The sequence below is a fragment of the Giraffa tippelskirchi genome, chromosome 10, assembly GCF_054371585.1.
Source record: "Giraffa tippelskirchi isolate mGirTip1 chromosome 10, T2T-mGirTip1v1.2.pri, whole genome shotgun sequence".
Lineage (NCBI taxonomy): Eukaryota > Metazoa > Chordata > Mammalia > Artiodactyla > Giraffidae > Giraffa > Giraffa tippelskirchi.
In genome coordinates, this window is record NC_137284.1 from 136,991,942 (window position 1) to 137,006,038 (window position 14,097).

The 14,097-nt window shown below is 38.9% G+C and overlaps 1 protein-coding gene across 13 annotated transcripts in view; it reads left to right on the forward strand.

Moving 5' to 3' along the window:
• Positions 1–14,097, forward strand: part of AHCYL2 (adenosylhomocysteinase like 2) — a 192,344-nt gene that overhangs the window by 171,724 nt on the left and 6,523 nt on the right. For all 13 annotated transcript variants that reach the window (XM_081531293.1, XM_081531296.1, XM_081531288.1 and 10 more), the window contains 3 exons: positions 2,525–2,595; positions 6,863–6,957; positions 13,245–13,343. In XM_081531293.1, the coding sequence (XP_081387419.1) occupies positions 2,525–2,595; positions 6,863–6,957; positions 13,245–13,343 (265 nt within the window). The remainder of the gene's footprint in view (positions 1–2,524; positions 2,596–6,862; positions 6,958–13,244; positions 13,344–14,097) is intronic.

Below are 14,097 nucleotides of genomic sequence, written 5' to 3' on the forward strand. Positions count from 1 at the left end.
GCTTGAAATGATTCCAAAGTTAAAATTAAAAAAATTGTTCCTCTCTCATCTGTAAATTGTGTGTAATCTTATCTACCTCAATTATGAAAGCTCAGAAAATAATTATATAATTATTACATATGGTAGTGCTTCCCTGGTGGCCTCAGACGGTAAAGAATCTGCCTGCAGTGCAGGAGACCCAGGTTCAATCCCTGGGTCGGGAAGATCCCCTGGAGAAGGAAATGACAACCCACTCCAGTATTCTTACCTGGAGAATCCCATGGACAGAGGAGCCTGGTGGGCTACAGTCCATGGTGTCACAAAGAGTCGAACATGACTGAATGACTAACACATACATTATATAATAAATATATAACTATACAAAGTGTAGAGGGGCTGTCAAATAATAAATGCCCACTAAGTGGTAACTTACTAAAATTGTCTCTTGCAACCCTCAACAGGATAGAAATATTGGGTAAAATCTTACAGAAAAATGAAATGAACTTTTTGGCCAACTTAGTACCACTGTCGCTGAAAACAGCTGCACAGTCCCCATGTCTGTAGCCTGAATAACCCACCCAGTCTTTACCATTAACCCGCCCAAGGAAGGTACCCACGATAGATGAGGCATGACATTTCCCCTGGCCTTCCACTCCTCACACACACTAGCCATCAACCCACAGTTTTCCCCAACAGAGTTGTTGACTTTGTCTAAGTCAAGGCTCCAGCACACGAGGGGAACTGTCACCATTCTAGCACCGTCAGGGTTTATTAGAGAAAACTAAACATGCTTTAATACTGATTGAGATACTGATTCAAACTACCTTATAAACATGAATTGAGCACTTATTCTGTGTTAGGTACTCTGCTCTGTGGTGAGGATGAGTAGGATGACTAGAAGAATGAAACAAATTCCTGCTTTTAGAAGCACACAGACAAATAACCACCATGCAGTGTAATAAGGGCAAATAAGAGATAAACAGCACATGCTTCTGTAGGGGCACAAAGGAGGAATCTCTAACTAAAGAGCAGGAGATTTAAAAACTTCCAATTAAAAAATGACCATTAAAAATAAATAAAAGATAGAGCAAGGCGGGGCAGGGTAGAAAGAGGTGTCAATAGAGCTGAGTCTTGAAACTGGTTCAAGTGACTTCTTAGTTTGAAAGTAAGTTCCAGGTACAGGGAACATTTTCAAGGGTCACCTAGGAAGGAGAGAGCATGACATGTTTATATTTAAGAAGCTGAAAGTATCTTAATGGAGCTGCCCACATATATCACCTTAAGTCTTCCTGTCTTATCCTGATACCAAGCAATCTCACTGAAGTATTAATATTTTAGGCAGGCAAGTGACATGATCCAGACTGCATTTCAGGAAATCACTCTGCAAAATGAATTAGACATAAACTTAAAGGCAATGAGAGTGGGCCAAAGTCTACCATGGCAAGGAATAATACAATCTGAATGTCAGGCCTACATGTATAGAGTAGAGGGAATAGATTGTTGTTTAGTCACTAAGTCATTTCTGACTCTTTGTGACCTCATGGACTGTGGTGCACTAGGCTTCCCTGTCCTTCACTATCTCCTGGAGTTTGTTCAAACTCATGTCTATTGAGTTGGTATAGATTAAAGAGATTTTAAGGAATTAAGGAAAAAGGATCAACTGAATTTGGTGACAGTTTTAACAAAGGAGAGGCAGTAGGCTAGAACATTATAGTTTGACTCTTAGAGTTGGGTGAACAGCAATGCTGTTGGTTAAGACAGAAAATATAGAAGAAGAGATAGACAAGGTTGGTAGAAAACATAGAAGAAGAGACAGATAGGCTTGGTGGTGTGGGGAAGATAATAAGTTTGAGGTCCTTGTGGGACATGAGGAGGAGCTATCCAGTGAATAATTTGATCCGTGGCTCTGATGCTTTGGAGAGATCTAAGCTAAAGATATCAATGTGAAAATAAGCCACCTGTGAGGCATCATTTGTATCCAAGGGGCAGGAATGGATAAGTGCTGAAAGAAGAGAGGAAAAGAGCACCCCACCGAGTACCAACATTTAAGGATTGACTGAGATCAAGAAGGAGCAATCAGAAAGGTAGGAAAACCAAGAGAAAACAGCATCATGGACTCCAGGACAATAAAGTTTTAAGAAGGCAAATAATGTTTAATGTAACAGGAAATCAAGTAATATTAGAGTTTTAAGAAAAATTTGCTTTTGGCATCCAGGAGATCATTGATGATCTTGGGGAGAGCAGTTTCAGTGGGGTACTAGGTTCAGGTAAAATGACACTTTCTAGGAAATTGATTGGGGTTTCACAGTTAACCCTGTCTCTCTATTATCAGGAAGAATTAGGTCCCAGTGGTAGAAAGAACCTTTTATTTCTGTCCTATGTGAACTAAGGAAGCAGTTTGAATTTTTCACTGCTAGGAATAGTCCAGCCATATCAAAAAGTGATGTAGGTACCAAAACAACTTGGGTACCAGCTTTTGAGGTTATGTGGCAGAAGGCTTCCCAGCTGCCTATTTAGGTTAACTGATCATGCTTTATTTCTGCAGTATGGATGGATTTCGACTGGTGAAATTAAATGAGGTCATCCGACAAGTGGATATTGTTATTACCTGTACAGGTATGATTATGACACATACAATGGGATTGCATTTGGGAACACTTACATGGAACAAGTGAAAAATGACTGGAAATGCTCTAAACAAAACCAAACTCTGAAAGCCAGAGATAGTATTCCACAAAACCAATCTTTCCTGCTCTTCCAACCTCTTTAGAGCTCTGACCAAAAGTGTACCATTAGGTCATCCCTAGAGGAAAGTTTCTCTCTAGCCCTTTTAACTGTTTTATATCTCTATGCATCCTCAGCTACCTAGCAGATGGCTACCAATGAGTTTTATTTTGGAAGCCGGATCTTAAATTTGTACATTTTAAAAAAAATTTTACTTCCAAAAGTGATGTGTATTTCTTTCTAGTCCGTATAACTAAAGCAAGGCTAGAACAAAATTTCTCATGGTTGGAGAAAGTAGACAAGGTAGCTGTGTTAATTCCCAAAGAGGTAGGTTTTAAGTTTTAGAGAGTACTATGAGATATGGCTACCTTCCTTATACTGAGATACATATTATTATCTTTCCATTGGAATGTTGTATTTCTTTTATAACTCTATTTTAAAGGAGGAAAATAAGAATATTTAAGAATAAAACTATTATTTATAGCCTAAGTGGGGGCTAGGGGCAAAGAGGGACCATAAGAAACTGTTCTTGTTTCACATCAACCCCTCGATCTCTTTTCTTTGTAAGTAACTTTCAGTTCAGTTCAGTTCAGTTCAGTCGCTCAGTCGTGTCCGACTCTTTGCGACCCCATGAATCGCAGCACACCAGGCCTCCCTGTCTATCACCAACTCCCGGAATTTACCCAAACCCATGTCCATCGAGTCGGTGATGCCATCCAACCATCTCATCCTCTGTCGTCCCCTTCTCCTCCTGCCCCCAATCCTTCCCAGCATTAGGGTCTTTTCCAGTGAGTCAACTCTTCGCATGAGGTGGCTTTGGCTACCTCATTGGAGTTTCAGCCTCAACATCAGTCCTTCCAATGAACACCCAGGACTGATCTCCTTTAGGATGGACTGGTTGGATCTCCTTGCAGTCCAAGGGACTCTCAAGAGTCTTCTCCAACACCACAGTTCAAAAGCATCAATTCTTTGGTGCTCAGCTTTCTTCACCGTCCAACTCTCACAACCATACATGACCACTGGAAAAACCATAGCTTTGACTAGACGGACCTTTGTTGGCAAAGTAATGTCTCTGCTTTTAAATATGCTATCTAGGTTGGTCATAACCTCCCTTCCAAGGAGTAAGCGTCTTTTAATTTCATGGCTGCAATCACCATCAGCAGTGATTTTGGAGCCCAAAAAAACAAAGTCTGACACTGTTTCCACGGTTTCCCCATCTATTTCCCATGAAGTAACAGGACCAGATGCCATGATCTTAGTTTTCTGAATGTTGAGCTTTAAGCCAACTTTTTCACTCTCCTCTTACACTTTCATCAAGAGGCTCTTTAGTTCTTCTTCACTTTCTGCCATAACGGTGGTGTCATCTGCATGTCTGAGGTTATTGATATTTCTCCCGGCAATCTTGATTCCAGCTTGTGCTTCTTCCAGCCCAGCGTTTCTCATGATGTACTCTGCATATAAGTTAAATAAGCAGGGTGACAATATACAGCCTTGACGTACTCCTTTTCCTATTTGGAACCAGTCTGTTGTTCCATGTCCAGTTCTAACTGTTGCTTCCTGACCTGCATACAGGTTTCTCAAGAGACAGGTCAGATGGTCTGGTATTCCCATCTCTTTCAGAATTTTCCACAGTTTGTTGTGATCCACACAATCAAAGGCTTTGGCATAGTCAATAAAGCAGAAATAGATGTTTTTCTGGAACTCTCTTGCTTTTTCGATGATCCAGAGGATGTTGGCAATTTGATCTCTGGTTCCTCTGCCTTTTCTAAAACCAGCTTGAACATCTGGAAGTTCACGGTTCACGTATTGCCAAAGCCTGGCTTGGAGAATTTTGAGCATTACTTTACTAGCTTGTGAGATGAGTGCAATTGTGCAGTAGTTTGAGCATTCTTTGGCATTGCCTTTCTTTGAGATTGGAATGAAAACTGACCTTTTCCAGTCCTGTGGCCACTGCTGAGTTTTCCAGATTTGCTGGCATATCGAGTGCAGCACTTTCACAGCATCACCTTTGAGGATTTGAAATAGCTCAACTGGAATTCCATCACCTCCACTAGCTTTGTTCGTAGTGATGCTTTCTAAGGCCCACTTGACTTTGCATTCCAGGATGTCTGACTCTAGGTGAGTGATCACACCATCGTGATTATCTGGGTCATGAAGATCTTTTTTGTACAGTTCTTCTGTGTATTCTTGCCACCTCTTCTTAATATCTTCTGCTTCTGTTAGGTCCATACCATTTCTGTCCTTTATTGAGCCCATCTTTGCATGAAATGTTCCCTTGGTATCTCTAATTTTCTTGAAGAGATCTCTAGTCTTTCCCATTCTATTGTTTTCCTCTATTTCTTTGCATTGATCGCTGAGGAAGGCTTTCTTATCTCTCTTTGCTATTCTTTGGAACTCTGCATTCAGATGGGAATATCTTTCCTTTTCTCCTTTGCTTTTCGCTTCTCTTCTTTTCCCAGCTATTTTTAAGGCCTCCTCAGACAGCCATTTTGCTTTTTTGCATTTCTTTTCCATGGGGATGGTCTTGATCCCTGTCTCCTGTACAATGTCACGAACCTCTGTCCATAGTTCATCAGGCACTCTGTCTATCAGATCTAGTCCCTTAAATCTATTTGTCACTTCCACTGTATAATCATAAGGGATTTGACATGTAACTCATTTACCATACATTTCACCCACTCTAAGTGTACAATTCAATCTTTTCTAGCAAATTCTCAGGGTCATACAACCAGCAGAATCTAATTTTTTTATTGAGATGTAATTTACATACCATAAAAATCACCTTTTAAAGTATACAGTTCAGTGATTTTTACTAAAGTTATACAACATCCCATTATCTAATTCCACAACATTTTTTATCATCCCCAAAAGAAATCTTACATCATTAGCAGTCATTCCTCTTTCTACCCTCCACCTTTCCCCAGCCCTAGGCTACCATTAAATTTTGTGTCTCTATAGATTTGCCTATTCTAGATATTTCATATAAACAACCATACAATATGTTTTTCTTTTGTGACTGGCATTTTTTTACCTAGCATATTCATATAAACAACCATACAATATGTTTTTCTTTTGTGACTGGCATTTTTTTACCTAGCATAATATTTTCATCTTTCATGCATGTTGTAGCATGTATCAGTATTTCATTCCTTTTGATTGCTGAATAACATTCCATTTTAAAATTATATCACATTTCAGTGATATCCATTCTTCAGCTGATGGACACCTAGGTTGTTTTTACTTTTTGACTATTATGAACAATGCTGCTATGAACACTGTATGCAAGTTTTTTGTGAACATGTCTTGAGTTCTTTTGGATGTATACCTACAAGTGGATCATATGATAACTCTACTTTTAACATTTTGAGGAAATGCCAAACCTTCCAAAGTAACTACATTATTTTACATCCTGCCAACAATGCATGAGTTACAGTTTCTCCACATCCTTGTCAACACTTGTTACTTTCTGATTTTTAGATTATAGCCGTCCTAGTATGTGTGAAGTACTGTGTCATTGTGGTATTGATTTGCATCTTTGCATGTGCATGTCAACACATTTTTGTACATCTTCTTTTGAAAATGTTTATTCAGATCCTGTACTCATTTTTAAAATGAGTTGTCTCTGGGACTTCCCCAATGGTCCAGTGTTTAAGATTCTGTGCTCCCAATGCAGGGGAGCTCCCAACGCAGGCAGGGTTTGCTCCTTGGTTGGGGAACTAAGATCCTGCATGCCACGTGGTGTGGCCAAAAACTTTCTTTAAAAAATGAGTTGTCATTTTATTTTTGAGTTGTAAAAGTTCTGTAGAAATTTTATTATTGATCTGTAAGAGTTTTATCATATATATGATCTGCAAGTATTTTGTCCCTTTGTGTAGGTTGTCTATTCATTTTCTTATTGGTATCATTTGCAGCACATACTTTTTAATTTCAATGTAGTCAGTTTATTTTTTCCTTTGGTTGCTTGTGCTTTAGGTATTATTATCTAAGAAACCATTGTCTAACCCAGGTCACAAAGATTTATTCCCATGCTTTGCTTACAGTTTTCTAGTTTTAACTCTTACATTTCAGTCTCTGACCCATTTTAAGTTCAGTTTACATATGGTATGAGAAAGAGTCGAACTTCATTCTTTTTCATGTGGATATCTCTTCTGTTTTTAAGGTAATAAGAATGTGGTAACCAGAGAGCATTTGGATCGTATGAAGAATAGCTGCATCGTTTGTAACATGGGACATTCCAACACGGAGATTGACGTGGTAAGATCAAGTGACTCATCACTGGGGGCTTTAATTTTTTCTCTCTTTCCCAAGAAACATAAACTAGAAGAAGAAGAAGCAGGGTCACCAGCCATCCTAAACATGACTGTACTGGCAGAGCTGTTCACAGTCTGTTCACTCACTAGCCTTTTGGCCTGTGTGTATGGATTCTACAAAGCTTCTTCATCTCAACTTAATCACTTCAAATGATTGTTTTTTCACCTAAGCTTGATGCCTACTTGTACTGTAAGCCATTTCATCTTTGTGTTTAGGATTAAGAGCAAAAAAGGATACAATAAATGTGAATCAGTATGCTAGTCAGTATTTGGGGGATATTTGAATTTGCTATAAAAGTGAGACAAGTAGGTTGGTCTAAAACAAGCCAAGGCAGAGAAATCTATAGGCTGGAATGAGAACACTGCTTAAGATTGACTGTGTCTATCAAATATCGTGGTTTCTTTTTTTTCTCTCCCTGTTTCATGGTGCTAACTCTTCCCTTAACATATTTTCCAAACTATAGCATTGAATCTCCAGGTGTCACAATCAGTTCAGTAGCAGATGTTCCTCAAACCTGGAAAATCTATCACCTTGATTCTCTAATTTTATCATAGTCATCAAAAATTTTCCGATCCAACAGAACACTTGGTCCTACCAAGTTGCCCAAGTAATAGTTAATAGAAGTGCTATTTATTTCTTTTCAGACCTTTCAAAGTATCTCTTAGTGTGACTTTGCCTCTGGTTTTAAATTTTTCTGGCACTTTTCTGGCACAGCGATATTTCTCTTTGGGTAAATGGCTCAAGCAAAGCATGCTTTCATCTCCACTGAGGGCTGCTCTGATTGAGCTTCAGCTTTGCCAGGTAAGGATCAGTGGATATACTGGGAGCTTGTTGGACATCTGTTTTAAATGGTTTCTCTTTTTAACTCTGTGTTCTATTCTTCTGTTATTAAAAATAGCTGGGAAAAAAACAACCTACCAGAGCTTCTTTCCACCCTTGAGGTTTTTGAGTGGCGTGACTCCATTACTTTGTCTTACCATGATATTTTGCTTATAATGAGTAATTTGATTAGTTTTTATTTTTGAAGTTTGTGGGGGGTTTTTTTGGTTTGGGGGGTTTTTTGGTTTTGGTTAAGTTTTACTTTTGTGTGATACTGCCCCTTTATTAAGTGGTCAAAGATATTAATATTTCTAAACTGTCTAGCCTGTGGTTGTCTTTTTTTGGATTGATCTGCCTGTAGAGTCCCCAGATGGAAGAGCTTAAAGGGAAGTGGTCATACTCTGAGCCCTGCGGAGAAACCTTCTGAGTAAGGGAAAGGGGAGGAATTTTCCCTTCTAAACCCTAAGAAGCTCTAAAATAAAGATAATTCCAAAAGTAGTCATGTAATTTTTATATTTTTAATTTATTTCATTTCATCCTCTTACCACCCCACAAGGCATTATTCTTATTCTTGATTTTCAGATGGGAAACTAAAAACTTAAAAACATATTGTTCAGTCATAGTCATTGAGTCAAAAATGAAATTGGAGCACAGAATCCAGGTTTTTTTTAACTTCTTGTCCAGTGTTTTTGTATTTGTTTGTTTGTTTGTTTAGAGTATACTTTTTGGTTGGTTGGGCTTGTGTTTTTGTTTTTTTTTTGGTCATGCGGTGCGGCTTGTGGGATTGAAGCCAGGCCCCAGCTGTGAAACACCGAGTCCTGACCACTGGACCACCAGGGAATTCCCTGTTTTTCTGTGTTACACTATTATCTCCTCATGCTTTTTATATTAATCAAATTGTGTTGGTAATCTCTTTTCCAAAGGCAGTCCAGACATGGTAATTTCTCAGAATAAAGGCCAAGAGACTCTTTACCTTCAATCATAAGTATTTATTGTGTGATTGCTCTATGCCAGGTGCTATTCTAGATATTTGAGATCAGTGCACAAAACAGGAGAAGATTCCTGCCCTCAAAGAGCTTGTATTTTAGTGAGAAGAAGGACAATAAACGTAATAAGTAAAATTTGTAGAATATGAAAGCCCCAGGGGAAAAAAGAAAAAGTAGAGCATGGTAAGGGGAATCGAGAGTGCTAGGTTGTAATTTTAAATAGAGGGATCAAGGTAAGCCTCATCACGAAGATAATGGTTGAGCAAAGCTGAAGGAATTAGCCACGTTGACTTTCAGGTAAAGGACATTTCCAGAGGAGGGAACAGCCAGAGCAAATGCCCTAAGGCATGAGTTGCCTAGGTCTGTTTGAGGATCAACAATAAGGCCAGTGTGACTGGAGCAGAAGAGCATGGGGCAGGGAGGAGTGGAAATGAGGTCAGAGATGTGATGAGCCAGTTCCTATAGGACCTCAGAGGCCATTATGAGAGTTCCTGATGTGTTCTGAGAGTAGAGAACCATTGTCGGATTTATGACTTCTGTTTTAAAAGGATAATTTTTTTAATTTTACAAGGATCACCCTAGCTGCTGCACTGAGACTAAACCTACTTTTGCGGGTGTTGCTAGGTAGGCCCCAGTATCTGCCACTGATACTTGCCAAGAACCATCTTTCAACTCTCTTTGTACTCTCCTTAGCAGAGAATATATGACTCAGCTAAGTGGTCCAGAAAGGGGGATGTTCAGAATCACTTTGGAAAAGTTTATTCTGTCTTCAACAGTAGTGTCACAGGGTACATAAATGAAATTTAGGGAAATAGCAAACTCAAGTAATCATGGATTACAGAATGTTCATTCACTCCTTAGCAAATTTGTGTTGAGTTCTTGCTCTGCTCTGTGCTTAGTACTAATTGGCTGAAGAAGTAGCAGTGAACAGTATGCCTGCTTTCTTAGAGCTTATATTCTAGTGTGAGAAACAGTGACTAAACAGACAGTTATGTCAGTTAGTGCCTAATACTGAAGTAAAACAGAAAGATGAGTACATTGAGGATGCTGTTTAGTTAGGGCAATCAAAGAAGGCTCTTTGAGGAGATAACATTTGCACAAAGCTTGAATGACTATTCAGAGAGGATGAGTAAAGACCACGAGGTAGAAACGTGCTTGATGTGTTTGAGGAACAGAAAAGAGTGCTTGGTGTGTTTGAGGAACAGAAAAGATGCCATTGTGGCAAGAACAAGGGGATGAGGATAAGAGGCAGGCAGCAAGGAGGTAAGAGGTTATGTAGTGCTTTTAGGCCATGGCTCGGACTTTAGATTTTATTCTTTGTACAAGAGAAGCCATTGGAAGGTTTTGAGCAGATGAGTGATGAAATCTGACTTATATTTTAAAAGAGTACCCTGGCTGTTATATGACGAAAATACTTATGGAAGCTTGAGTAGTGATAGGGACGATAGAAAACTCTTTTCAGTATTTCCAGCAACAGAAGGTAGTAGCTTGGGTTAGATGGATAAACAATGGAGGTGGTTAGAAGTGATGTGAAGGTAGCAGTATATTGTGAAGAAGTGATATATTGTGTAGCAATGGGATTTGCTACATGGACTGGATGCAGAGTATGATAAAAAGAGAGGAGAATCACTATAAGTTAACTCAGCAAAACTGCAAAGGAGAATGGTTTGGTAAATTTTTATCCAGATTTTTAGTGATAAAAAATTTAAGGGTCTTTTTTTTGTGAAAGAATTTACAGTTAACCTAACCTTGAAATGTTAACTGCTGCATTTTTAAGGTGGAATCGCTCATGGAAAGAGTTGGAAACCTATGTTATTTTCTGAAAAATAAGACCATGAATTCTCGGGGAACCTGTGATGGAGATTGTGCTCTCAGCTGCTTTTTGGCCAAGTCTTTCTTTCACATACTTCCTTTCTCTTGAAAAGAGACCTGCTTACCCATATGTGTTGCACAGACAGCCTGTATGATTGTAAGCTTCACAGTTCAAGTAGCTAAACCATTACGTGCACATGCTTTGAAAGTTCTTGCCAGCCAAAGAATTACCACCTGAGATTGCTACCAACTCCTTGCTTCACAGGACTAGAACCACAGTTGTTCTTGGCTTTACAGTGGGATGTTCACCTAGTTTGGGAAGGGAGTGAGCATAGGGAACCTTTTTCCTGGTAGATTGCTTAGTGACTATAAATTCACAGAAAAGGCACTGGATGTCTTTAAGCGAAATTCTTGTAAAATTGCTAGCCATAGGAAATGCTTCTCTCAAGGAGTGTGAACGGCAAATAGACTTCAGTAGATTATTGGAATCGCCTGGGCAGTGCCAGGGGTCACTTAACCAAGTTTCTTTTCAAACCCCATTTGAAACCCTCAGGTCTTTTGCTTGCATCATAGCCATCCCAGTTCTGTCATAAGTCACCTCTACTAAACATTGATCATTTTATGATGTTCCTAAGAAGTTCCCTTTTCTTGATTCCACCATATCTTTTTTTTCAGGGAATACTTCCTAAAACAAGAGACTCTTATTTTCATTGTGTTGGCTCTTTACTTCCAATCACAAGGATTGCTTGTCCCATGGAAGATTAGGAATATAAAACACTAAGAACTTGAAATACTTTAAGTCCCGTTATCTCAATGAAAAAGTTGCTAGTGTTACCAAGGAGTATCTCTTGTCTCTACGTGGTTATTGTCCTCCATGGTAATATTTCTGAAAGCTGAGGAATTACTTTGTATATCCTTAACTTCCCACAATGGCCTATTTGTTGAAATACTTTTTAAATTCTATTTACAGTGTTTATTTATAAAATTTCTCTTTAAAATTCTAATTTTAAAGTAATGCTTGCTTAATTTAAAATTCAAGCAATATACTGATAAATATATTTAAAGAAGTAAAAAATTTGCAAAATTGAGATTATAGTATATTATTTCTGCAACTAGATTTTTTTCACTTAACAATAATGTATAGTTTTCTTGTTAACAAATACAGATCTACTAATTTTTTTTAAGAATTACATTATATTCCATTGTATGGAATTATCCTGATTCACTTAGCCATTCCCATGTTGATATACATTTTTTGCTATTACAAATAATGTTGGGCTAAACATTCTTGGGCACTTATATTTCTGAACTTGAACAAGTATTTCTATAAGATACAGCCCTAAAAGTGAATTTGATTGGGCAAAGATTAGGTAAATAAATAATTTTGTTAGCTACTGCCAAATTGCCCTCTAGAAAAGTTGAACTAATTTATGAAACTTGACATCTCAACAGATTTTATATTTCCCATTTACCTAATAAAGAAATGGTCCAGACCGTTAATTAAGTCCTAAATATACTGAATATAATTATAATTACAATTATATGTCTTTCTTTCCCACTAGATTAGTAAAGAAAAGATACAGTCTCTGTCAATAAACAGCTCATAGTCCAGTAGGGGAGTCCACAGTCTTATCTATAATAGTGTTCTTTGCTAAAATGCGTAGAATATAGTATATACTCTAGTAAATGATTGTTGTATAATTAAAGTGTTTCTCTTTATTTGTCTGAAAACTACTATGGCAGAACTTCTCAGTGTTACCAACTTGAGCCAATGGGTAGTCTTAGAGTACAGACTCCCTTTCTATTTTAGGCATTGCCTCTTGGAAGAAGGAAGTTGTGGTCTTAAGTCTAAACCCTGTGACTGTTATTTGATTGCTGCCATTAATAAACTTAACATTTCTTCTCTTGTTCTTGGAATATACACTATACAGAAATGGAAGGAGGGTGAGCCATTGGGAGCTTTACTCTACCACGAAGCACTGCTCTAAAGGCTACCTCACATTTGCATCTAGGTCACAAAGCTTCTGTAACCTTAGGGTGAACCACCCTCATTGAGAAGGTGGAACCTGGAACGTTGGAACATGAGGGCAGAACCCTGGGCCCCCGCATGCTCTGTGTAGGGCATTCAGCCTTCTCTAACTAATCTCACTCAGCTCTTACCCTCCTTTTCCTGTGTCTCTTCAGCACTTACGTATTCAGTTTGCACTGTATTATTTTGCACTGTTTGCATGCTGCTTCATAAGTATTAAAGGCTTTTATCCCCTCACAAATGTATTTTTTTGTGTCCTGAACCAAAGTACAAGCTTGTTGAAGGCAGAAACCATGTCTTTGGTTTCTTTTGTATTTCCCATAGCACCTTTTACTGTGCTCAGCAGAGAGTGGGTGCACAATATATGTTGTGGAATGACATCCTGAGTGATCCCTCCCCTGGCTGGGCCTAAGATTAAATCCCCTGAAATGGAACAGTCCTAACCAACCCAGGACAGGTATTCTCCATCTGGCATGTTGGTTGCTTCTTTCAACTTGCTGTTTGAAATGGCTCCCTTCAACATCTTTCCATCCAAAAAGTGGGACTTGGCACAGCTGATGATGTGCTTGCTGTATGTGTTCCAGGCGAGTCTACGGACACCAGAACTGACATGGGAGCGAGTGAGATCCCAAGTTGACCATGTAATATGGCCTGATGGCAAGAGGATAGTATTGTTGGCAGAGGTAAGATCTGTGGCTGGTAGAGAGATTCATCCCTGGCAGGAGAAACTGCAGTACCCAGGTCTCCTCCCCCTCATGTTCTCTCACACTTTCAACTCCTCTTAAGAGGCTTAACTACTTTACCAAATGGATTTTATATCTAATTGTGAAAGGTCTTTTCATTCAGCAATTAAGAAAACTATTTTGGTTCCCCACTTTTCACCAATTATCCTGTCTCTCCGTGTCACTCTACAGGTTGAGTCAGACAATGACTTTACTGTAGGAGGAATTAACGGGTAGAACCATTGACACTTTGAGTGATGCTTACAAAGAGATAATGTCATTTGTGGGATGGTTTAATCAGTAGGCACAAAGTAGATATTCCTGACTGTAACTAAGACGGTCTTAGGCAAACTCTGGGAAGGTCATGTCTTTGCTAATAGATTCCTTGTTTCTGAGTGTCTATTCCCCTAAGTTGAGACAGCCAGTTATGTATTGGTTGTGTGATTGATAGTTCACTATGACTTCTTCTGGGCTTCCCTGGTGGCTCAGCTGGTAAAGAACCCGCCCACAATGTGGGAGACTTGGGTTTGATCCCTGGGTTGGGAAGATCCCCTGGAGAAGGGAAAGGCTACCCACTCCAATATTCTGGTCTGGAGAATTCCATGGACTGTGTAGTCCGTGGGGTCGCAAAGAGTTGGACATGACTGAGTGACTTTCACTTTCACGACTTCTAGTTCAGCCTTCCTCTTGACTTTGATTCCATTTATTTTTCTGG